Source organism: Dama dama, chromosome 28, assembly GCF_033118175.1.
Source record: "Dama dama isolate Ldn47 chromosome 28, ASM3311817v1, whole genome shotgun sequence".
Classification (NCBI taxonomy): domain Eukaryota; kingdom Metazoa; phylum Chordata; class Mammalia; order Artiodactyla; family Cervidae; genus Dama; species Dama dama.
The window spans coordinates 43878277-43905335 of NC_083708.1; the positions used below are offsets into that span (position 1 = coordinate 43878277).

General features: G+C 37.1%; 1 protein-coding gene across 8 annotated transcripts in view; it reads left to right on the plus strand.

Moving 5' to 3' along the window:
- Window positions 1-315: 315 nt before the first annotated feature.
- The window catches only part of HACE1 (HECT domain and ankyrin repeat containing E3 ubiquitin protein ligase 1), a 115327-nt gene continuing 88583 nt past the window's right edge, over window positions 316-27059 (plus strand). Inside the window, exons 1-6 of one of the 8 annotated variants that reach the window (XM_061131899.1) lie at window positions 316-606; window positions 6113-6167; window positions 7220-7309; window positions 8088-8192; window positions 14270-14345; window positions 20411-20542. In XM_061131899.1, the coding sequence (XP_060987882.1) occupies window positions 531-606; window positions 6113-6167; window positions 7220-7309; window positions 8088-8192; window positions 14270-14345; window positions 20411-20542 (534 nt within the window). In that variant the 5' untranslated portion in view covers window positions 316-530. Of the gene's footprint in view, window positions 607-6112; window positions 6168-6878; window positions 7027-7219; window positions 7310-8087; window positions 8193-14269; window positions 14346-20410; window positions 20543-27059 lie in introns of those variants that run through there. The other 7 variants (XM_061131897.1, XM_061131900.1, XM_061131898.1 and 4 more) reach the window with 7 other exon arrangements.

Below are 27059 nucleotides of genomic sequence, written 5' to 3' on the forward strand. Positions count from 1 at the left end.
TTTTTATTTTTTTAAGAACAATTGTGCAAATCCCCAATCGGCTATATAACGGAGTTGAAGGGAGCTGCTCGCGTAAAACTTTGTGGAGCAGGAAAAGAGGGCGTGAGAACACGCTGGTATTTTCCTCAGGAGCTTGCGGGTACGCCCAGGTTGCGCACTGGTTCCCGCACACACCGCTCTACCCCGGCGTCTGCGTGGTGGAGGCGTGGAGCCACGGGCGCCGCGAGCGTGGCTCCGCCCCGGGCGCGCGGCCCCAAACTACTGCTCCCAGAAGGCTGTGCGAGCCGAGAGGGAAGCGGCGGCGGCGGCCGCAGGAAGGGCGAGAGCGCCGTCTTCGTCGGCGGGTGTCTCCTCGGTCGTCGGACCGACAGCCCCCGGACGGAGGACGCGCCACGAGCTTTCCCCGCCGCCCAGGGAGTTAGTCCGGGCGAGCCGGCACCACCGCCCGCGGGACGGGCGCGGGGCGGGATGTAGGGCTCCGAGCGCGGAGGCCGCGGGCGGGCTGGGGGAGCGCCGAGGGCGCGCCGAGGATGGAGAGAGCGATGGAGCAGCTCAATCGCCTGACGCGCTCGCTGCGCCGCGCGCGCACCGTGGAGCTGCCCGATGGTGAGCGGGCCGCGGGGCTGGGGCCGCCGGCGGCGGGGCTCGGGGAGCTGCGGGGGGTGGGGGCAACTAACCGAAAGCTGAACAAACGCCCACGTTCACTTTCCTTGGCAGGGAGGGGCCGGTCCGGGACCCCTGGCCACCTCTCGGCCGCCTCTCCTGCCCCGGGCAGGTGGAGTCTGTGGGAGGGGCCCGGGCCGTGCGTGTCCTGCCACTGGAAGCAGCAGGACTTGAAGGAAGTCTCTCCAGACTATCGGTTAGGGGTTTCGGAGAAGGAGCAGAAATATCACCCGGATGGCGGAGACCCGGATTCAGAAGACAGCATAGTTGTTGGCCTTTTTCCATTCGCTGCCTGGAAATGCTGGAGAGGTGGGGTAGAGAGATCCCACCCCTCAACCCGCGTAGTGCCGTTTACTTTAAGCTGCTGAGGGTAGTTAAGCGGTCTTTTCTTTTTCAACGTGTAGAGCACCATTTTATTTTTACAATAAGCAGATAAATAAAAGGATGTCAAATATCAAACGTGTACTTGGAAGTGCTTGTTTGTTTACATGTGCACACTTTAATATGCATATCCACTTCTTCATTTATTCATCAGACAGGTTGGGGCTACGGTGCTTCTACAAAGGGGTAGGCATGATCCTTGTAGTTCAGTAATTTTCAGTTAAGTGTGTAAGAGTTCCTTCAGGATAGGTAGCACACAACTAGAAAAAGGTGAGAAAGCCGTTTTGTTTGCAGCCTCATGAACGGTTCAGTGGTAGTGTGTGAGAGCCGTGCTGCCTCTAAGAGGCTTTTGATTGTGTACTCGCAACTGAGAGAAAGGGTGGCAATTATGGCTGGTGATTTGTTTTTCTTTTTAGTGCGTTGCATTAGTTTATATCCGTCCCCGCCCCCGCCCGGAAACTTTCTTTGAATTGCTGCTGGAGCAGTGATTTTTAAGTTAGGGAAGGAGACCTTGGCACAGAGTCATCAGAGAAATGTGGACTGGGGCCCTAGGGATGATTTCCCTGAAAAGATTTTCCCTTGTTTCTACGTAAGATTCAGAACAGCAAAATTTGAGTCAACTGTTTCTGAAAAATAAGTTTGTGCTTGGTACTTTGCTAGTATAAAGTAACAGACTGAAAATAATCCCGATGTTAGGAACAAGACTTTTGCCTTCAGCTTACTCTTTCTCTGTTTTGTTTCCACTTTGAGTCCATTTTTTAAGTGCTTACTAATTTCTCACAGATTTTTTCGTGTCTGCTGCTGCGTGTGTAGTTTCATTGACAGCAATTTGTACTGCTCAGCTTAAGTCTCTCCCTCTCTTTTTTTTTTTTAACATAAATGTGACCTAGAATACTTGGATAATATTTCCTGGTTTTAAAGGTAGTATGTTTTCATTGTAGAAAATCTTGAAAGCAAGAAAAATAATCTATTATTTCTCACCCAGTAATAAACAATGCCTAGTATTTTCTTGAGTTCTTTCTATTATTATTTCTTTCTATACCAAATTAAGATCATACTGCATATAGTCTTTTGTTGTGCTTTTAGAAAGCATAACGCTTTTTATATCTTTAAACATGCTTAATAATTTTTTAGGCTTTCATATGATAATATGTAACAAACATTGAATCTAATTTTTTATAATAGATTTTATGAGGAACAGCTTTGATTTTTAAATCTTAGTCTGCCTTTATAATTATTTCCTTAGGATTATTACATAGAAGAATATAGATCTAATTATATCAACATTTTAAAGACTAAGTATCAACCTCTCAAGTTACTCTCTGGAACAGAAAGTTCCACTGACAGTCTGAGAGTCCCTGGACACTGGAGTAATGAAAAATAAAACTTTTCTGCATGTTGCTTACATTTGTTTTTCGTAGATTATAATGAATTTGCTCATCTTGTTTTAAAATTGTTCATCAATTTTATCCCCAAATTCTGATGAATCTTTTTGAATTCTTTGAGATTGGCTCTTTGAAGTGCACTCGGCCAGGCATGCGTGCATGTGTGTGGATGTGTTACATCCAGATTGTTGTGCTTACATTTTAAGGGCTGAACAGAATTTCTGAGATCTATCTAAATTTAGGAAATAATCAAATATTTATCTTGCCTTGTTAGAATCCAGTTATTAATCATTTAATTGGAATAAGTTATTAAGGTTGGCGTTTTTAATCAGACTTCACTCTAAAGTTAACTTTGTTGCATAGGATTAAACTGCAGATATTTACTGAATTGGATACTGCGAGGACATATTTATGTTCCCTTGAGATGATGAAAACCTGAGTATTCCCACTAAGTAATGGAGTGCAGGTATTAGGCAGGGCTAACAGGAATCTCGTGAGATAGGAAGTAAGGGGAAACAATGATTTTAGGGATATAGATTCTCAGTGCACTTTAAAAAGTTGGCTTATATTGTTCGTTTATGTGGGGAAAAAAATCTTAAACTACTGCATTTACAATGAATGTAATTTGTTTAATAAAATAATAGAACTTGAGCCCATTGGAGTATATGCTTGAATGATGATTAGGATAATTACCAATTAAAAAAAAATTCTCTTCCATTTTATGGTTTGAGGAGAAAATTGAATATAGCATAGTGAATCTGAGCTTTCTGTTCTTTGAGGTTTTCCTTTAAATAGTTTTTGAAACTATTAATAAAAATGGCCAGCCAATGTATCTAATAAAGTGAGAGAAAGTTTAGTCTTACCACTCTTAAATGAGAGAAAGTTTAATCTTATCACTCTGAACTGTCATTATATACCTAATTCTCAGGATTTCTTTATGAGTGTGGAGGAGGAAGCACCTGGCAGCAAATTTTATTCAGTATTTTCTTAGTATTTGCTGGAGAGTCTCCTAGCATCACCGTTGTGGTTCTATTTGTGTCTTCATAACTTTTAGTGTATGTAAGCTATATTTTTAAAATAAGGTTAGGTATGACTTAAAAATAAGGTCTATATATAAATTTATCTAAATACTGTAACTAAACCCATGTGAACTTATGATGTTCACTTAAAATTGTGAACTATCTTGTTATGTAAGTTTAAATTCACAAATAAGGGTATTTCCTGTTTATGACTTTATTATGGAGTGACTTAATTGAAATTGTCTTGATTTTTGGGGGCAAGTGTATTATAAGAGAGAAAGAGTGTTGTCATGCTGAGGGAGGCTTAGTCCAGTGTTTTTTCAACTCCTATTGGTGATAGGGAATGAGAATGACTTAGTGATTGCAGTTAGCATTTTGAAAAAATCGAAATAGAAGAGAATAAAACAGACTGTATTGTACATGTCAAGAATAAGTACTGTATTGTAGACCTTTTGGTTATATGTAGTGTATACTGTGTGCACTGTAAAATTTTTACAATGGGGGCTTTGGAATCAGCCAGCTTTGAATTCCAGTTTAGGCACTTAACGCCACCATCACATACTTACTGCTTAACTAGTGCGTCAATTTTCTAATTTGCAAAATGAGGATAATACTAGTACCTACTTCATAATGTGCCTGTGAGGATAAAAGAGATGATGCATTTGTATGTGAAGTGTTTAGAACAGTGCCTTGAAGATAATGGTTTAAAACATGTTGGCTGTTAGTTATTAATAGGATTCCTTGGTTATTAACTTTATTTTTATAGTGAAAGAACTGTTGCATTTGCACACTGGACTTGTGAAATTTACTGGGACTAAATTGTTCTTCATGTTCATACTCAAATAGTTAAAATAATGAACAAAAATGTGCAGAAATGGTAACTTCTGTTCCATGAATACTTCAAGATATATTTCTAAATATGTTTTTTCAGGCATAATCACAATACCATTATTAGAGCCAACACAACAGTAATTTTTAATTCTCATCAAATACCCAGTTCATCATATTCAGTTTTCTCCTCTCAAAAATAAACAGTTGGTTTGTTTGAATCAGTATCCGGTCATAGTCCACACCTTAATTACATTTGGTTGACTCATCTCTTAGGGATTTTAATAACTTTTCCTTTTCCTTTTTTTTTTTTAAACTTTCCATTTTTAAGTAATTTAGGCTTACAGAAAAGTTGCATAAATACTACTCAGTTCTTGTATACCCTTCAACCAGCTTCCCCTCATGTTCACATCTTATACAACCAAAATACAATGATTAAAACTAAGGAGTTAATATTGGTGTATTGCTATTAGCATTTAAGATGTTTATTAGAGATATTTATTAGAGACATTACAGACGTTTATTAGAATGTCAGGAGTTTTCCTACTAATGCCTTTTTTTCTATTTTAGGATCCAATCCAGGATACCACATTGCATTTAGTTGTCATGTTTCCTTAGCCTCCCTTGAACTGTGATAATTCTAATTTTTCCTTGTCTTTCATGGTCTTGAGACTTTTTTAAGAGGACTGATCAGGTATTTTGTGGAATTCCCCCTAATTTGGATTTGTCTAATGTTTTCCCATGAGTAGATTAATGTTAAAGATTTTTGGCAAGAATATTGTGAAAGTGATATGCTCTTAGTGGAAACTCAAGCACTGTGAAATATTGATATGTATTATTTCTGGTGATGTTACCCTTTTTGAGTTGATTAAGGTGATATCTGCTGGGTTCTCCACTGTAAATTCACTATTTTTCCTTTGTAATTAGTATTTGGGGGAGATGCTTTGATATGCGAATACTCTTTTTCTCAAACTTTAACTCATTCATTTTAGCACGGCTGTTATCTTTTTAAGGACTAAATGGGATGTATCAGGGTTATTCATTGTAAATAGCTTATTAAAAAATATGAAGCTCTAAAATGCATTGAATTGAGGAATGACCACTGCTGCTGCTGCTAAGTCACTTCAGTCGTGTCCGACTCTGTGCAACCCCATAAAAGGCAGCCCACCAGGCTCCCCTGTCCCTGGGATTCTCCAGGCAAGAACACGGGAGTGGGTTGCCATTTCCTTCTCCAGCACATAAAAGTGAAAGTGAAGTCGCTCAGTCGTGTCCAACTCTTAGTGACCTCATGGACTGCAGCCTACTAGTAATATATAAAAGTAAATGCAAACACTGGCTGAAATTTACATAAGTGTTGCATGAGATCATAGGTGTTACTGACTTTTAACTTCTTTTGAATCATTTCTGTGAATTCTATAAAAAATGAAAACATAAATAAAGTGATAAGTAAAAGTAAGACTTTAATGCTGTTTTATAAAAACTTCTAAAAATTTCTTATGTTACAGTATTGACACGAGGCAACTATTATGAACTATTATGTTCATAATATTATATTTAAGTTTTAAATTTATTTTAGCATATATATCTTTGATATTCATATATACTTAAAATTCCTCCAAAATCCTAGTAGGTATGGTGAAACATTCTACATTTTTGCAAATAGTATGTGTAATACTTCTGGTGTTTTGCACTGTTCATAATTAACTTCCACTTCTTCTCCTAGTGTTTTATTTAGAGTTAAGAAAACTTTAAAATAGTCGTAAGTATCACCCTTTGGAAGAAACAGGAGATAAATTAATTCCTTTTTCTGTTTTTTTTTTTTTTTTTAATACTTAGATAATGAAACTGCTGTTTATACATTAATGCCAATGGTAATGGCTGATCAACACAGGTGAGTGCCTATTTCAGAAATTTATATTTTTTAAGAATATGAATTTACCTAAATGTTGCCTGTATAAACATGGACACAGAGTTTGGACATTTTGACCTGGGGCAACTTATTTAACTCTGTTATAATTTGCTGTCTGTGAAATAAGAAACAAGATTTTCCAAGTTCTTTATCAACTATAATAATCTATGGTTAGAGATTTTCTTTAATTTTTCAAAAAATTTACATATTTTATTGAAGTATAGTTGGTTTACAGTGTTGTGAAGAGATTTTCTAAATGAATAGTCAGAAATTAAAATAACTATTTGCTTGGTTACTGAGAGTGGAAAATATGGTTTCTGTTAGAGGTTACTTTACTACTGACCTTTGTAGCAGAAAGTTAGGCCTGATGGACAACTTATTCCTTAATATTTTGCTATTTTGAAGTTCTTTTCTTTGAATATTCTTTTTATTAATGTAGCATTGACACTTTTTTTTTTTAAAGGGCTTATGTGAGATACAGTTGTCTGGCTGTGTGATGAGGTGTGACTTGTAACAGACAACTCTGCTGTGGTTAGCCATTGGGTAGTTTGGTATTATGAGGAGAAAGAGACACTGTATTTTGAAACAAGTTTAAAATATAAATGATTCTTTTTTTTTTTTTGCTTTGAAATTCCTGTCTGATATAATTAAAATGTTTGTCTGATTTTTCTTATTTGGCCAAAATTAATATAGATAGGCTCAACTTTCTGCAAAGGGAGCAGCCAGCCCAACTGTCTTTGTTTCTCAAGAATCTAGTGGGAGCTGAAGCCAACTTAGGTGTCCTCAGAGCAGGTGACATAGTCAGAGCGGCAGATGAGGAGCCTTCAGCGCCAGTTTATAGGTGAGGGCAGTTGGATTTTGGATGATGCTGCACTGGCTGCCGTGCTCTGCTTAGAGAGTAGTGCCTTGTTTTTTGGCTGATGTGAGACAAAACCTTTTGAATAGTTGGTAAGGGTAACACTAAAGAGCTATTAACTTGAGTTATTATGTTTTTAAAAACTTTTTTTTAAACATTGACTCTTCTTTTTGCATAGGTCTGTTTCTGAACTACTATCAAATTCAAAGTTTGATGTCAATTATGCATTTGGACGTGTGAAAAGAAGCTTGCTTCACATTGCAGCAAAGTAAGACTAAATATTTTGGATTAAGCTATGGTCTAAAGTAATGGTCAGCAAGCTCTGAAGCAATGTGATTCCATAGTAGTTAGGGAGAGATGAGAACAGATAGCTGAGTGGTTCTTTGTCTTATTGAGGCCACAGTGTGCCACGCTTGCAGCCTTTCTCTAGATAGTTTTTTAATGTTGGAATTGGACTCAAGTCATGTCTGATGTTTTCGCTTGTCCTAGATCAGATTAGAGGAGGTTAGGCATGGCGTTTATCTTTCCTGGATATACTTAAGAGGGTACATTCATCAAAATTTTACTTTTATCCCACCAATGTAAGATTTTATATGCTAATTGCATGTGAAGTTGTTGGCTTTATACTTTTTTCTTAGGTGTGAGAATGATTTTTATTCATAATGTTCCAGTGTGTAATTAATCAGTTTGTTGATATCACCTTTTAAGATTTTAGGTGGTGCTAACTCTCCCTAAATAAAATTGATTTTTCAATATAAATTTGGCTTCTGGAAGGCCAAAAGTTGAGAGTATTGTATGATTTCTTTTATATGCTAATGCTACTTTATTTTGTTTCATATGAACTTCTCAAATACTTCATAGATTTCGTAGTAGAATGTGCCATCTTGAAAGTAGAGGTTATTTACTCTTTGTGACAGGAGTAAAATTGTAGGTCAATATGGACCCCCAAAATAATGTGTTTAATAGAGCTTTTTGTTTTTTAATTAAGCTTTGTCAACTATGGCTGTAGGTTAAATGCATCTGAATTGTTCTTAATATTGTTTTAGTTGTGGATCAGTGGAATGCTTGGTTCTGCTTTTAAAGAAAGGAGCAAATCCTAACTATCAAGATATTTCGGGCTGTACACCTCTTCATTTGGCAGCTAGAAATGGGTAAATATTTTTTCTTGAGTAGCTTAAGTTGGATTATCAGTTATGACATAGGAAAGCACTCTGCCTTCATTTGGTAATTTTTTTCCCCCAATATTTGCCTTGGGAAGAGGGTCTTGGATTATTATGTTATCCTTTTAAATAACTATAATAATATCAATAATTTATTAAGTTGTTCACTAATATTTTTCTTCTTAAATATGTGTTTATCAGAGTTTTATTTTTACTTATAATGACATTTTTTGAAAAGCATAATTTTCACCTCTTTGTTTCAGTGTCCTTTTTCCTGCTAGTCTTTTGCCACGTCTGACTCCATAACTTATTTTCCAAATTGTTTAGTTAATTTCATTAATGCAATTAAGGACAGAATAAATATATTTTACCTAGTTTATGATTATTTGTGAATGAGTGTACTAACTCATTGTGTGCTGTTTTAAACCCTACTGTACTTTTTTATGGATTTCTCCTTTTTTGTTGAGAATTTCACAGTCACATCTGTTTCTGCCTCTACAATATTTTTCACTTCTTAAAATTCTCTTGGACTGAGAAACTGGACCAAAATGGTTGGAATTATGTTTACAATGAAAATAAGTAGTTTTTGATTCAGAGTTTAAGGAACTTTCAGAAAACTTCTCTTTGAAAAATATTTCTATGTGTTTATTCTTTTGATTACTCTGGAAAGTATTTTTGTTGCCTGTTTTGAACTGAAATTCTGGGTAGTTAAGGTGGCTGCCTAAGTGAGATAGATATGGGGCTAAAATTGTCCACTTTATCAATGTGAAACCAAATTTTTTCAGACAAGGATTAAAGTGGAACCAGTGTAATAAGAATGATAGTGATATCTAGGTTGGACATGGGACAGGTGTAGTCTTTGACCCTGTCTGGTCTGTTCCATTTCCTGATTTAGCATGTGAACCAGTTTAGTTGTCCATGTTGTGAAAGACAACGTGCTGGGTAAGCAGTTGGTTTTGATCGTAACTGGCCACACTAGGTGTGTTGTGGGTGTCAGAGCCAAGGGCAGAGCAAACAGGGTAAACACAGAGCGTCGGACCTGGAAGGAGTCGGACACGACTGCGTGAACGACGGCGAGAGTAAATCACTGGTTCTTTTGCTGCACTGATCTCAGGTCTAGATCCGTTATCCCATGTGTTGGTAGGTTAGTGACAAAGCTCTTTTTAGAAGCTGCATGTAAAAAATTGTCTCAACAACTGTAAATGGAAGGACAGGTTGGTGCACAGCAGGGACAAAACGCCTGCTCCTGCTGTAGTAGGGGACTTTGTCATTTAGGAGACCATTGCTTCCCGCCCCCTTCCCCCCTTTGTTGAAGTATAATTGGCAAATAAAATTATAAATATAGTGTACATCATGATTTTATCTATACATTGTGAAGGGATTTCTCCCATCCATCACCTCAAATATTTATCTTTCTTTTTTTGGTGAGACATTCAATTTAGAGACCATTACATTTTAAAGATGAAAACATATGACATATTATTTCATAATTCATATGGCAAATCAGTCAAGAGAAAAGGAATAAGAGTCCATAACCCTTACATAGCATCTAACTTGGATGCATTTCATTCCTATAAAGATTACTTTTGATATTCAGTACATAACTATTTTGTTTTTTATTTACTAAATGGGTGCCTTGTACAGCTTAGGGGCACCTTGTTCAACTTAAAAGCTACTTGTTCCTGTAGCTTTTGATGGTTTCAGAAAACGTTTTTTGGTGTGATTTCTCTACAAGTTCAGGTTTGTTTAGACTGAAGCAGAAGTCATAGGTGAATTCTGTCCCTTTGGCTGGCCCATCTGATTTGTGGGATTTTTTGTTTTGTTCCCTCATCTGTCATTGTCAGAAAGGTAGAGTATTTCTCTTGGCCAGCTTTAGAGTTTCTATCTTCAGCCATCAGTGCTGGGTATGTTAGTACTAAATTGCCTTCCTTTCTAGTGGAAGACCCCTTAAGTTGCCTCAGAGCACTTGGATGACTGGTCCCTCTGTCCTTCGGGTTACCATAAACTTATAATTGTTGCAGTATCCAGGCAGGAAAGTTGTTGCTTCCTGTACAATAGGATCCAGCATTGCTCATGATTGTATGAGAATTTTAAAAGAGAAGACTTAAAAATTATTGTGTATCTTTAGGTTGCGTATTGGTCAGTTTTGAAACATTTTTTCACTGTTTTTCTTGAGCTAGATTGTGAGCTCATAAAGGGTAGAGCTCATGTATTAGTTAATATTTTAGCTCCAACCTAAGCAAAAGAGGTGAGCACTTAATGGGTCTTTCTGGTTTACTCAAGGTTATGGAAAATAGTAGTGATGATTGTTAAGTACGAGAAAGGATGTATTACACTCACATAGTGCCCTGTATCTTTTGCAGTTCATTTTGGGAGGGGGAGCATTATGTTTTGCTGCTTCTCTTCAACAAACCTGTGCCCTAAACACTTCTTTGGAACCCTTTCCCTGGCACAGTCCTACCTAAGTGTTTATTTTGATAATAGGCCAGCGGTCCACATCAGGCTTCTGAATAGATTTTAGAAGTCCCACATTATGGGTGCCATCACACACACACACATGCATAATTTAAACAATGTAAAATTAATTTTAATAGGATTTTGTGATCTGTTGCCTCACAGTTATGAGGATTTATTTCCTAAGATTTTCATAACTGTATTTGATGAAAAAAATTTGTAAACGTTTAAACTTTTAAGTTTACTGAGAGCTTTACTTTCTTTGATTAAAGTGCTGATTTTAGTTGAATTTAACTTCATTTTAGAAATAAAGAGTCATAACAGGAAAAGTAATTTGTTTTCTTTTAAAAGGTTTATCCAGTTAATAGCAATTATAACTATTATATATACAGAGGATGAGACGGTTGAATGGCATTGCCGGCTTGATGGACATGAGTTTGATTAAGCTCCAGGAGTTGGTGATGGACAGGGAATCCTGGTATGCTGTAGTCCATGGGGTCACAGGTCGGACACGACCTGTGTATGTGAACCTGTGTGTGTGTTCAGTCACCTGAGTGACTGAACTGATAGCTTATTATAAGATTGAATAATTAGTAATTAGTTAGCTGTGCTTAGTATTGAGTTGATTAAAGAAATGTGATAGGGTATGAAGAAATTTATTATCAGAATAAATAGTTATTATATTACATGTATTATGTATATTCTCTATATACTATATATTATTATATATGTATAGCATATTTGCAAAGGGTTCCTGGACCCAATTCCAGTGTGTGTATGTGGAGGGGGGAAGTTGTAGGCTTCATCAAACCAACAGGCAAGTCTCAAATGACAGCATTTCCTAAAAGTCAGATCATATCTAACACTGTGATGTACCTTCAGGTAGAAGCAGATTCTGTTGGTCAAGGACTCAGTCCTGTAGACCACTCTCCACTTCAGACGCCAGTTGCCAGGTCAGTTTCAAGTAGTTCTCTGACTGATTGGCTACAGATTGGAGGTTCTGCCATCCCCTTCCAACTCAGGATTCCTGTTGAGAGGGCAGGTTGTAACTAGTACTTTTGACCAACTGGCTAGAAATCAGTTTCCCGTGATCCCTTTCTTGGGCTTAATTAATTTGCTAGAAGGGCTCATGAACTCAGGAAAATTTGTTTGTTTACTTACTAGAGTACCGATTTTTTTTTTTATAAGAGTATTAAAGGATATGAGTCAGTAACCATATGAAGAGATAGACACACTGGGTGAGGTCTTGAACAAAGCGATTTGGGCATGGTCGCAGGTAGAAGCATTTTGGTTCCCCTCCATGAAAGCTCTTCCTGAAAGGGACAAAAAATTGTCCTTTTGGGTCTTTGTAGACATCATTACATAGTCATTATTGACTTAAATCATTAGCTGTTAGCAGCTGATTCAACCTCTGGTTGCTATCCCCTCCCTGGAAATAGGAGTGGGACTGAAAGTGCCCTCTAATATGTGGTTGATTCTCCTGGCAACCAGCCCCCACCGTTGGGTGGGACCTAAAAGTCACCTTCCCTGAAAGGTTTTCAGGAAAAGAGGCCCATTGCTTTGAATTGTTTAGGGTTTAGAACTGTGAGCCAAGAAGTGTGGATTAAGACCAAATAAATATACAAATATATATAAATATATATTCTTACTGTAAATCACAGTATCTCAGTATTCACATTAATACTATATGTACTATATATTGTGTGTGTGTATATCACTTTGTTTCCAAAGCATGAGTTTTCATTTAATTATTAATGAAGGAGAAATTGAGATAAACACTGAAGAGTGAGGAAGAATGGATCAGGCTAGAAGAAAACATTATGAGCAAAATGACAGGCAGTTCAAAAGGCGGCAACATACTTTTGTAGATACATCTCCAAGTAAGATATACAGGTGTCCAGAACAAGAAAGGATGCTTAATATCCCTAATCAGGGAAATGCCAGTTAAAACTACCATGAGACACCAACTCAGATTCATTAGTATGGCTGTCAAAAAAAAACATGACAAGTGTTGATGAGGGTGTGGAGAAATTGGACCCCTTGTGCTGTGTTGGTGGGAAAGGGAAATGGTATAGATGCTCTGGAAACTAGTTCATTGCTTCCTCAAAAATAAAAATAGAATTATACTATGATCCAGCAATTCCACTTCTGGGTATATACCCCCCAAAATTTCATGTAGAGTCTTGCAGAAATATTTGTATACCTGAATTCATAGCAGTATTATTCATAATAGCTAAAATAAAGGAACCTAAGCATCCATTTGCACATGAATGGATAAACTAAATGTGGTATATACATACAGTGGAATATTATTCAGCCTTACCTAAGTGCTAAGTCGCTTCAGCTGAGTTTGACTCTGAGCGACCCTGTGGATTGTAGCCTGCCAGGCTCCTCTATCCATCGAATTCTCCAGGCAAGAATACTAGAGTGGGTTGCCATGCCCTTCTCCAGGGGATCTTCCCAACCCAAGAATTGAACCCGTGTTTCTTATGTCTCCTGCATTGGCAGGCAGGTTCTTTACTACTAGCACCACCTGGGAAGCCCCTTAAAAGCAAGGAAATTCTGTATCCATGTTGTATGCTGCAACATGGATGAGCCTTGAGGAGATTATACTAAGTGAAATAAGCCAGTCACAAAAAGACAAACTGTATGATTCCACTTCTGTGAGACATTTAGATAAGGGCAAATCGTAAAGTGTAGAATAGTGGTTGCTGGGAACTAGCAGGAGAGGGAATGGGGAGTTAACTGTTTAATGGATGCAGAGTTTCAGAAAGCTGATAAGTGTTCTTGAGATGGATGGTGATGGTGGTTGCACAACAATATGAATATACTTAATATTGCTGATCAAGTGATCAAATGTTAGTTGCTCAGTTGTATCTGACTCTTTGCAACCCCATGGACTGCAGCCTGCCAAGCTTCTCTGTCCATGGAATTCTCCAGGCAAGAATACTGGAGTTGGGTAGTCATTCCTTTCTCCAGGGGATCTTCCTGACCCAGGGATTGAACCCAGGCCTCCTGCATTGCAGGCAGATTCTTTACTGTCTGAGGCAGCAGGGAACCCTAATATCACTGAACTGTACTCTTAAAAATGGCTAAGATGATAAATTTACGTGATGTGTATTTTACTACAGTAAAAAAGCTGAAAAAAAATTAAGTGGGTAAGGGGATGAATAGATAGCCATTTTATTAATTTGTTATTTTTACAACTCATTTTAAATATTATACAATCAAGAATATAGGATACAGCATTCATTGAGACATCATTTTACTCTGTCCATTCCACTTCCATTAAACTTATGAATGTCTTAGATTTTTAATGAAGATTACTATTTCAAGTATTCTGTCAACACTAGAAATTTCATAGCATTTTGAATGATGAATTTGTCCCAATGGCATTAAAACCTCATTGTGCCTTTTTAAAATCCTATTATCTTTGAATCATAGAAACAATATTGTTTCCTATGCTACATTTATTTATTGAAATATTTATTTAAATATTGCAGATACAGGTTATTTGCTATCAATATTGAGTGTAGTTAATATTTCAGTTAAATAATTTTCATTTGTTTATTTCTCTAGTAACAGTTGTCTTTACTGTCTCTTTTTCTTTTCAGGCAAAAGAAATGCATGAGTAAATTATTAGAATACAGTGCTGATGTCAACATTTGTAATAATGAAGGTCTTACTGCAGTAAGTGCTAAGAGTTTTTGTCTGAGATTTTAGAAATACTTTTAGAAAATAATATCAAAAGTAATAGTAATACAAAGTGTAGTACAAATATTTCTGCAGTTATTTCTTTGTGGTAATTGGGAAGGTACAGAATGATTTCAGGTACACTTCTTAGCTAATTTATACATATTGATGTTAAGGGTGAAATGTTTATACTTGGTTTGTTCTGAACTCAGCAAAATTATAAAAGTTGAGGCAATAAGAATGAAGTGATCTTTGTTTGGTTATGTTGCCTATGCTGTCTCCCAACTACTGTCAAACAAAATTCATTGCCTCTAAGAGTCCTATGAGGAAAAAGCAGAGGAACATCAGTAAGAAAAACTGAAGGCAGTGGGTGAGTTTCTTCACACAGGTGGCAGAGCCAGAGTGAAACATGTATCTTCTGTATCCATCTCAGGAAATGGAAGTGCTAATGGGTACAGGGCTTCTTTGGGAGAAATGAAAATGTTCTAAAATTGATTGTAGTGATGATTGCACAACTCTGTGAATATACTAAAACCCAGTAAGCTGTATGCTTTAAATAGATGAATTGTAAGGCCTGTGAATTATATGGTACTTTATGTCAAATAAATGTACATCTACTTCATGACACTCTTAGCCTGAAAAAAATAAACATTCTCTTTGTTTTTCTTTAATTTCTCTTTTCTTTTGAACTTTTTGTTCTGTATTGGGGTGCAGCCAGTTAACAGGGCTTCCCAGGTGGCGCAGTGATCAGGAGGCCGCCTGCCAGTGCGAGTGATGCAGGAGATGCGGGTTTACTCCCTGGGTCGGGAAGAGCCCCGCGAGTAGGGAATGGCAGCCCACTCCAGCATGCCTGAAAGATTCCATGGACAGAGGAGCCTGGGAGACTACAGTCCATGGGACTGCAAAAAGTGAACATGACTGAGCAACCGAGCACACACACACATAGACGGTTTCCAACGCTGTGGTGGTCTCAGGTGGACAGCAGAGGGACGCAGCCATATATACACCTGTGCCCTTTCTTCCCTCAGCCTCCCTCCCACCCCTGCTGCCACATAGCACTGCGCAGAGTTCCAAGTGCTACACAGTCAGCCCCAAGGGCTGTAAATACAGCATGTATATGTGGCCATCTCAAACTCCCTAAGTATCCCTTCCCCTGGCAACCACAAGTTCATTTTATAAGTCTGAGTCTCTTTCTGTTTTGTAAATAAGTTCATTTGTATCATTTCTTTCTTAGATTTCTTATATAAGGGATGTCATATGACATTTCTTTATCTGACTTACTTCACTCAGTATGACAGTCTCTGGGCCCATCCATGTTACTATAAGTGGCATTATTTCATTCCTTTTAATGGCTGAGTAATATTCCTTTGTATATATTTACCACATCTTCTTTATCCATTCCTCTGTCAGTGGACATTTAGGTTGCCTCCTCTTTTGGCTGTTGTAAACAGGGCTGCAGTGAACATTGGGATGCATGTGTCCTTTCAGATCTTGTTTTTCTCTGGTTATATGCCCAGGAGTGGGATTGCAGGGTCATATGGTAGCTCTATTTTTTAGTTTTTAAAGAAACCTACATACTCTTCTCCATAGTGGCTGTACCAATTTATATTCCTGCTAACAGTGTAGGTGGGTTCCTTTCTCTCCATACCCTCTCCAGCATTTATTGTTTGTGATTTTTTTGATGATAGTTAATAGTTTTAATTTGCAGTTCTCTAATAATTAGCAGTGTTGAACATCTTTTCATGTGATTATTGGCCATCTGTATGTCTTCGTTGGAGAAATGTCTATTTAGGTCTTCTGTGTATTTTTTTAGTGGGTTGTTTCTTTTGATGCTATTAAATGTCATAAGCTGTTTGTAAATTTTGGAGACTAATCCCTTATCAGTCACAAATATTTGCAAATATTTTCTCCCAATTTGTTGGCTGTCTTTTCATTTGTATTTTTGTTTCCTTTGTGCAAAAGCTTTTGAGTTTAAGTAGGCCCAATTTATTTATTTTTTATTTCCATTATTCTGGGAGGTAGATCAGAAAGATGTTGCTGTGATTTATGTCAGAGAGTGTTCTGCCTTTGTTTTCCTCTAGGAGTTTTATAGTGTCTGGTTTCACATCTAGGTCTTTAGTAACATTCTTTTGACCTTCCTCCTCAGCTTCCAAATTTCTCACTCCACAGTCAACTTTTCTCAATTATTTTAATAGATTTAAAAATTTTGTTTCTCTAATTCTAAATAACATGCTAGTATTACTACTTTTTGACTTTTCAGTTTTAGGCATCACCTATTGACTTTCTGGAATATAAAGTTAAGTGTTTCTTTTTTAGCCTTACCTCCTCTTCTCCCATCAAGTACAAGCACATTTCCCTCACACCCATCCAATAGAGCTATAATTTTTGTTAGGTCATTTTTCAGTGTTTTAATTTTTTGGCTAAATAAAAACTGGTCATAGTTAGGCCAAAAAGTTTACCACAGTTGCTTTTTGGGGGTGGGGGGACGCTGTGTTTTGTGGCATGTGGGTTGTTAGTACCATGACCAGGCATCATACCCATGTCCCCTGCACTGGGAGTGCAGAGTCTTAACCATTGGACTGCCAGGGAAGTCCTTGTAGTTGCTTTTCTTTCTCTCATAGCATTTTGTTTTTCATGTGATTAATAATTGTATTTTCAAAAATGAGATACTTGTAGATTCATACGCAGCTGTAAGAAATAATACAAAGAAATCTTCTGTATATTTTGCACAGTTTTCCTCAATGGTAACATTTTATAAAACCATAGTATAATGTTATGACCAGGATGTTGACAATGATACAATTTATGTTATTTAGATTTCTCTAGTTTAACTTGTATCCACTTGTACCTGTTTATGTATCTATGTTAAGTTTTAGACAGATTTACTACCTTTATAGCTCTATGTGTCCACTACTGCAGTCAATATTCTTAGTATTTCCAACTCCAAAAAGATGTTTTTTGTTTTCTTTTATAACCACACCTTTCCTTTCCTTCATCCCGTGCCTAACCCTGGCAACCAGTAATCTGTTTTTCATTTCTAAAATTTTGTCATTTCAAGACTATAATATAAATGGAATCATACTAGGAATGGGCTTTTGTGTGCTCATCATTATTCCATGGGGATGGATCTTGATTGTGTGTATTAATAATTCATTCCTCTACACTGCTGACCAGTATTTCTTGGTGTAGATGTACCACTGATGGTTTAACCATTCACCTGTTGAAAGACATCTGAGTTGTTTCCTGTTTGAGCCTATTGTGAATAAAACTGCCATGAACATAGTGTACAGGTTTTTGTGCGAACATAAAGGTTTCATGTTTTAGGGAGTAAAATGCCCAGGAATACAGTTGCTAGGTTGTATGGTAGTTTCATGTTTAGTTTTAAAATGCACTGGAAAGCTTTTCCAGGCTCACTGTATCATCTTATACTCCCACCTGCAACATATGAATGATCTAGTTTTCTGTCGTTCTCGCCAGCATTTGGTGTTGTCACTGTATTTTATTTTAGTCATCTTGATAGGTATGTATGTAGTGATAATCTCATTGTGGTTTTAATTCACGTTTACCTAATTGCCAATGTTGAACAGCTTTTTGTGTGTTTTATTTGCCATCTGTATATCCTATTTTGTGAAATGAGTTCAAGTCATTTGCCCTTTTTCTGTTTGTTTTTTTTTTTAATTGAATTGTTAGAATTCTTTGTATTTTGGAGATACCAAACCTTTGTCAGGTATGTGACTTGCAAATATTTTCTCCCAGTCTTTACTTTGCCTTTTAAAACTCTTAACTGGGTCTTTTGTAGTATGAAAGTTTTAAATTTTGATGAAGTTTAGTATATCAGTTTTTATGTTTATGGATTGTGTTTTTGGTGTCAAGTTTAGGAACTCTTTACCTTGCTGTAGAGCCCGAAGATTTTTTCTTACCTTTTTCAAAAAGTTTTATAATTTTCCATTTTATATCTAAGCCTATGATCTGATTTAAGCTAATATTTGTCTGTGGTGCTTAAGTCAAGGCTCATTTTTTTACCTATGGATTCCAGTTACTTTCTCACTATTTGTTGTAAAGACTATATACTTCCTGTGTGAAATTAGCTTTGTATCTCTCTCAAAAATGTTTTAGGCATACCTGTATGGGGTTATTTCTGGGTCCTCAGTTCTGTCCCAGTGATCTATGTGCATTTGCCATTATATAAATGGCACCCATCTGTATAAATTTTAGAATAAACTTGTCTATGATGAAAAACCCTGCTGAGGTTTTTTTAATTGGAATTGCATTAGGCCTATAGATCAATTTGGGGAGAATTGACATCTTTACTATGTTGAGTCTTCCAATCTGTAAACACAGTATGTCTCTCTGTTTATTTAAATCTTTGATTTCTTTCATTAGAATTTTATGTTGCTCAGCGTACAGATCTTGTGCAAGTTTTAAGTGTATAGCTAGATATTTTATTTTCTTTGTAGCAATTGTAAATAACATTATTTTTAATTTTGATTTCTGCATGTTCATTGATAGTACATAGAGATACAATTGCTTTTTGTGTGTTGATCACATATCTTGTGACCTTGCTGAACTCACTTGATTAATTCAGGAGTTTCTGGTAGACTCCTTAGGATTTTCTACATAGATAATCATATCATCTGCAAATTAAGATAATTATGGCTTTTCCTTTTCAATCCATATGTCTTTTCTGTTACTCCCTTCATTGCAGCTCAAAATTTTGTTTTCTAAATGTGTATTGTCAGTTCATTACTAGAATTTCCCTGAACTTTGTAAATATCCTCATAACATATGTTTACTACCTTTCATCTTGAATAGTTTTGAGGGAGTCTCTTATGGAGACTGCTGTTAGATTTAAGTCATAATGGTTGATTTCTTGGCTTCCTGTACAGCGTTATTTGGAATATCTGTTCACCATCATCCTGGAGATGCCTTTGCCTTTCTCTTGTTTTGGGTTTTTATTTATATACATACCTTGGAGATACTGCAGGTTCTGTTCCTGACCATGTTATTAAAATGAATGCTGCAGTAAAGCGAGTCACACAGATCTTTTGGTTTCCTAGTTCATGTAAAAGTTATATGTAACTAAGAGACACTGCAGGGTGCTTGCTACCTCTTCTTGAGCTTTTGGGGAGTTCTGTGATCTTAAGTTTCCTTCTTAGTGTTCTCTCTTACTGGTTTAGGGGTCATCTTTCTGTTCTGACAAAACAGACAAAAGCTTTAAAATGTGTTGCTATTGTACTCTCTCCTGTTCTTTATCTTAATGTGCATATTCATTTGCTCAGTAGTGTCCGACTCTTTGCAACCCCTTGGACTGTTGCCTCGGAGGCTGCTCTGTCAATGGGATTTTCCCAGCAAGAATACTGGAGTGGGTTGCCATTTCCTCCTCTATTATCTTAATAGATCTGTTGTTTAAGAAAAAGTACCCTTTACTGACATTTCAGAGGTTTGGGAAGAAGTGGGAGCTGGTGCTTGGGTTCAAAGCTACCATTTGAAAACAAGTTGCATGATATATTTTCTTAATGGAAAAAAGGCAGATGAAAAATACGTGGACAGGATAGACCAAAGTTATAGCATTATCTTTGAGTTGTAGACTTCTAGGTGTTTTATATTTTTTATCTTCCCCATGTATGTTACTTATGTATGTTTTATGGATTACCTGTAAAATATAGGAAATAAAGAATATGACCCCTACTGTGTTGATTACTTTTTGACTTATGTTTGTTTCTGGGGAAGGGAAAACATTCAGTACCTCTTCTCTAGAGATAAACTATACATACAGTCCATGGTCATCTAAGAAGCAGAGTATTAGTGATCCTCAGTTTAGGATTTTTAATTACTTTGAACATTGAAATGCTTGATTTCGAAGTACGTGACTGTGTAACCTACATCCTGATACATATTTTCCCGCATTTAAAATATAGGGAAAAATTATATTGGCTTAAATTTTAGTTTTAATCTTTGGTATGCATGTAGTGCTCACAGTTGAGAAATAATTGAATTATTTATTTGCTGTTTTTATATGAAATACTCCTGCATAAATGTTAAGTAACTAAATGGCTGTACAGATACACTGGCTGGCTGTGAATGGGCGGACAGAACTACTCCATGACCTTGTACAACACGTCAGTGACGTCGATGTTGAGGATGCGATGGGGCAGACAGCACTGCATGTGGCCTGCCAGAATGGTCACAAGACGGTAAATTAAGCCTCAAGGACTTTAAGTTGCATGTGTGTTTTTTTTTTTTAAACTTTGAATTCATGAGAAGTTTTTCACTGTGCATAATTGGAAACATAAAGCAAAATCTTAAAACATTTTCTGCATCATGTGCACTTCTGATTAGTATATTCTGTGTGGATAAAAGGAACAGAAAATAGTGCTTTTAAATATGTCTAATGTAATTTGGACTTCAATTTTATTTTTGATTCATAGATTTATTAACTGTGTGTTTTAAATTTTAAATATTAACAAATAATTAAGTTTATAATGTTTATTCTGTTCTCAGTTTTATCAAACAACTTTTTCATATATTTTTTTGTTTATCATTTTCATATTTTTACCATTAAGCCTCAAGTTTTGGAATTAGACCATGAAGAGAGTAAGCTCCAACTTTGCTTAAATAGTTCAACTTGGGTTATCATATTTTTTTACTCCCTTGACGTATAAGTACTATATAAGTACTAGAATCACAGCTATTTTCTTTCTTACTGTTGATTTCTAAAATCATGCATTTGTTTTATGGCAGAACTTTACTGTTATCCCTATGTATAAACATTTGGCTTTTAAAATTGCCAGTAGTTTTCTTTCTCATTAGGAGACTGCTACCTTATTTAAAGATTGTTAGCTTAAGATTTTAGATTGACTTTCTGCTTTTTATAATTTCATATCCTGGTTACTTTCAGTTTTTTCCCACATTTAGCATTATGGCTAATAGAATATTATTTATTTGCCAACTAAAATAAAAAACCAACTGAAAACAAAAAAACACCATTGGAATCTACAAAGATAAAAAGTTTATGTTTATTATTTTGTACACATTCTGAGTCTAATGGTTTTGTTGGGAGAATTCTTGGTGGAATCTGGATTTCTGTCTTTGCAAACACTTTTTTCCTAACACGGGTTCAGTATGTTGGCTCCTGCATACCAAGATGCTTTATGTATAACCTCAATTCACAAAATATTGCACTTCTTTAAGGTAGTGAGCTCCAAGTTGACACTGTCATATGTTTAATAAGAGTTGGATAAAAGAGAGATATGAATATTTTTTTCTTTCCTGGCATTTCTTCTGAACACCAGTGTTCATTATTCTTTATTGTCTTTTATCATCTGAAAACTTATTCAGTGTTTTCAGGATTATTCCTTTTCATTACTTTTTACTTTCTGCAAGTCAGTATTGCTAAATTTAAGAAGTATTCTGGGTGGGGAAAAAAATCATCTAAAATGTTCTAATCTTGACAGGCCCCAGTAAGCAACTGTTGCCTGTTAGAGTCCTGCTGGTAGCTCTTACTCAACAGAAAAGTACCTGCTTTAATATTAAACACTCTGCTGAAACAAATGAGTGGCATATCATTTACTAAGATTGTAAACTATATCTGTTGCCCAGTAACTTGTGTAGTAAATTCAGATTAGGAATTATCTACAAAAGCTAATTTTAGGTTCTTTGAGCCAGTGAAGAAGCAAAAATTACTCAGAAAACCTTGGTTCAAAACATGTGCATTACAGGGTGCACTGAAAATTTAGAATTGCCTCCTGAAGTTATTGAAGAGTAGTTGGTATAAGTATAATACACTCCATATGGTTTACAACCTAAAGCAGGTGTGGTAAAGTAAGGGAGAATTGCTCATAGTCAGATGGCCTTTGAAGAACTGTATTTTCAGATTTATAGGTGGCTTGACTTCATGGTGGTGATGGGTTTCACAGGGTGAGATTTTGCAGATATAGTAAAGGAGGACGAGCATAAAAAGCCCTGTTGACTTGTGGTTGATCGTAGTAGTGAGTGAGGTTCCTTTCTGACCTATTTGGTCCGTTATAGTTACCTGCGAGGATCATACACAAAGGGAGTGTTTAGCACTATTTTCCGATTCATTGTATGTATTTTTAATCCTTCAATTAGGGCAAGAAAGAATCTTGAAAAATTAGTCCATTTCCTAGCCTCCAGACGGAATTCCACCTCTAAAAATCTGTGTTGATAGTTGTGTTAATATTACCTATTGTCATAATGTATTTGTGGGACCTGTTCAAATCTTAGTGGATGAGCATATTCTTTTATCTTAAGTTGAATTTGGTTTAAGGGTTCTGAGATGTAAGTTATAGGGTGTAGGGATTATTGATTTTGTTTTTAACTGCATATCTTTCCATAAGTTGGACAAAGTCTAAAATGCTTTGTCAGGATCAGAAAATGAAAATGGCCTTTGTGTTGTCTCAAAGTAGTTAGCTTTTGCATAAACTCATTAAAAGATCTTCAAAACTTATGTTCATGTAGACATATACCAGTCCACATAGGTTTTAAGATGCTATTTTTAAGTTTAGAATCAATACTATATGTTGATTATATATTTTATGGGGCTCCCCAGAAGGCTTAGTGGTAGAGAATTCACCTGCCAGTGCAGGAGCCACAGGAGATGTGGGTTGGACCCCTGGGTTGGGAAGATCCCCTGGAGTAGCAAATGGCAACCCACTCCAGTATTCTTGCCTGGAAAATTCCGTGGACAGAGGAGCCTGGTGGACTGCAGTGCATGAGTCACAAAGAGTCGGACAGGACTGAGCATACGCACATCTTTTATAGAATAAAATGTAAAACTTTAGAGAGGGAAAGAAACTCCATTAAAAATATTTTTAAAAGCATATCAGCTCTTTTCAAATTAAAGAGGATGATATGATAAAGAAATGCTCTGAAATTTACCTTTTAATCTCATTTTAGGGAAAATCTGAAGAATACATGAAAAGATTTTGAACTGGCTAAGAGCTCTAAAGCTTTGTAGAACTTATAATTGAATACTGTATTCGTGCTTTGATGACACATAAATTATAGATTTACATTACCTTTTTTTTGCAGGTAAAAGATTTGCAAGAAAGATTGATTTTGTCATAATTAAGAAATTGAGTAATTTTTGACATAATTTCATATAGATGCATGTTAGAGGTAAATCAAGATAAGGATCGTTTCATCCTCTTGCTGGAAGGAAGTGGTTTGGTCAGTTGAAGAGTACAGTATGATCATTTTTGTCCTTGTGACATAATAGCATTATGATTTTAAACTACTTCAGTTCTGACTCTTGGACCCCCTGGACTGCGCCAGGCTTCCCAGTCCTTCACTGTCTCCTGGAATTTGCTCAAATTCATGTCCATTGAGTCAGTGATGCCATCTAACCATCTCATCCTCTGCTACCCTCTTTTCCTTTTGCCTTCGGTCTTACCCAGCCTCAGGATCTTTTCCAGTGAGTTGGCTTTTTTCTTCAGGTGACCAAAGTATTGGAGCATCAGCTTTAGCATCAGTCCTTCCAGTGAATGTTCAGGATTGATTTCCTTTAGGATTGACTGGTTTCATCTCCTTGCAGTCTAAGGGACTCTTAAGAATATTCTCCAGCACTGCAATTCAAAAGCATCAATTCTTGGGCACTCAGCCTTCTTTATGGTCCAACTCTCATATCCATACATGACCACTGGAAAAACCATAGCTTTGACTATATGGACCTTTGTCATCAAAGTGACGTCTCTACTTTTAATATGCTGTCTAGGTTTGTCATGGCTCTTCTTCCAGGGAGCAAGTGTCTTTTAATTTCATGGCTGTAGTCAGCATCTGCAGTGATTTTGAAGCCCAAGAAAAGAAAATCTGTCATTGCTTCCACTTTTTCCTCTTCTGTTTGCCATGAAGTGATGGGACCAGATGCCATGATCTTAGTTATTTGAATGTTGAGTTTAAGCCAGCTTTTTTGCTTTCCTTTTTCACCCTCATCAAAAAGCTCTTTAGTTCCTCTTTACTTTCTACCATTAGAATGGTATCCTCTGCATATCTGAGATTGTTGATATTTTTCCCTGCAATCTTGATTCCAGCCTGTGATTCATCCAGCCCAACATATCGAATGACGTACCCTGCATAGATGTTAAATAAGCAGGGTGACAATATATAGCCTTGTCTTAACACCTTTCCCAATTTTGAACCAGTCTGTTGTTCCATGTCCGGTTCTGTTGCTTCTTTACCCGCATACAGGTTTCTCAGGAGACGGGTAAGGTGGCCTGATATTCCCATCTTCTTAAGAATTTTCCACAGTTAGCTGTAATCCACAAAATCAAAGGCTTTAGTGTAGTCAATGAAGCAGAACTAGATGTTTTTCTGGAATTACCTTGCTTTCTCTATAATCCAACGGATGTTGGCAATTTGATCTCTGGTTCCTCTACCTTTTCTAAATCCAGTCTGTACATCTAGAAGTTCTCAGTTCATATACTGCTGAAGCCTAGCTTGAAAGATTTTGAACATTTCTTTACTAGCATGCGAAACATGCAGTTGTCCAGTAGTTTGAACATTCGTTAGCATTGCAGTGAAAGCTGACCTTTTCCAGCCCTGTGGCCACTGCTGAGTTTCCAAATCTGCTGACACTGAGTGCAGCACTTTCACAGCATCGTCTAGGATTCGAGATAGCTCGGCTGGGGTTCCATCCCCTCCACTCGCCTTTTTTATAGTACTGCTTCACACTCCAGGGGTCTGCCTCTAGATGAGTGACGACAGCATTGTGGTTATCCAGATCATTAAGACCTTTTTTGTACAGTTCTTCTGTGTATTCTTGCCACCTCTTCTGTTTCTGTTAGGTCCTTACTGTTTCTGTCCTTTATCTTGCCCATTCTTCATTCTTGCATGAAACATTCCCTTTCTCCAGTTTTCTTGACGAGATCTTTAGTCTTATCCATTCTATTGTTTTCCTCTATTTCTCAGCACTGTTCATTTAAGAAGGCCTTCTTAGCTCTCCTTGCTATACTCTGGAACTCTGCATTCAGTTTGGTATACCTTTCCCTTTCTTTCTAGCTTTTCACTTCTTTTCTTTCCTTGGTATTGGTAAAGCCTCCTCAGACAACCATTTTGCCTTACATTTCTTTTTCTTTGGGATGATTTTGGTCACTGCCACCTGTACGTTGTTCCAGTCCTCTGTCCATAGTTCTTTAGGCACTCTGTCGACTGGATGTAATCCCTTAAATCTATTTGTCATCTCCACTGTATAATCATAAGGGAGATGATTATACCTGAATGGCCTAGTGGTTTTCCCTACTTTTCTTCAATTAAGCCTGAATTTTGCAATAGGGAGCTGATGATCTGAGCCACAGTCAGCTCCAGGTCTTGTTTTTACTGACTTTATAGAGCTTCTCCATCTTTGGCTACAAAGAGTATAGTCAGTCTGATTTTAATATTGACGATTTGGTGATGTCCATGTGTAGAGTTGTCTCTTGTGTTGTTGGAAAAGGGTGGTTCCTGTGACCAGTGTATTCTCTTGACCAAATTCTCTTAATATTTGCCCTGCTTCATTTTGTACTCCAAGACCAAACTTAACTGTTACTCCAGGTATCTCTTGACTTCCTACCTTTGCATTCCAATCCCCTCTGATGAAAAGCACATCTTTTTTGGTGTTAGTTCTAGAAGTTCTTGTATATCTTCATCAGTTCAGTTCATTTCAGTCACTCAGTCGTGTCTGACTCTTTGCGACCCCATGAATCGCAGCATCTTCATAGAACCAGTCTATTTCAACTTCTTCGGCATCAGTGGTTGAGGCATAGACTTGAATTACTGTGATGTTGAATTGTTCGCCTTAGAAATGAATGGAGATCATTCTGTCATTTTTTAGATTGCACCCAAGTACTGCATTTTGGACTCTTGTTGACTATATGGGCTGCTCCATTTCTTCTAAGGGATTCTTGCCCACAGTAGTAGATATAATGGTCATCTGAATTAAATTTGTTCATTCCTGTCCATTTTTGTTTACTGATTCCTAAAACGTAGATGTCCATTCTTGTCATCTCCTGCTTGACCACATCTAATTTATTCAGTTGCTAAGTCATGTCTGACTCTTTGCAACCCCATGAACTGCAGCATGCCAGGCTTCCCTGTTTTTCACTATCTCCCTGAGTTTGCTCACTGCTCATTGAGTCAGTGATGCCATCAACCATCTCTTCCTCTGGTGTCCCCTTCTCCTTCTGCCGCCAATCTTTCCCAGCATCAGGGTCTTTTCCAATGTGTCAGCTCTTTGCCTTGATTCATAGACCTATCATTCTATGTTCCTATGCAATAGTCTTCTTTACAGTATCAGACTTCACTTTCAACACATCTACAACTGAGCATCGTTTCCACCTTGGCCCAACTACTTCATTCTTTCTGGAGCTATTAGTAATTGCCCTCTAATTTTCCCTAATAGCATATTAGACACCTTTTGACCTGGGTAACTCATCTTCTGGTGTCATATCTTTTTGCCTTTTCATACTGTTCATGTGGTTCTTGAGGTTAGAATACTGGAATGGTTTGCCATTCCCTGCTCCAGTGGATCACATTTTGTCAGAACTCTTCACTATGACCTGTCTGTCTTGGGTGGCCCTGCACGGCATTGCTCTTCACTTTATTAAGTTACACCAGCCCCTTCATCAAGACAGGCTGTGATCCATGAAGGGGAGCTATACAATACCAGAATTATTGTATTGTCTGTGGCTATTGATTTCAAATAGAAAATCGTTTGAG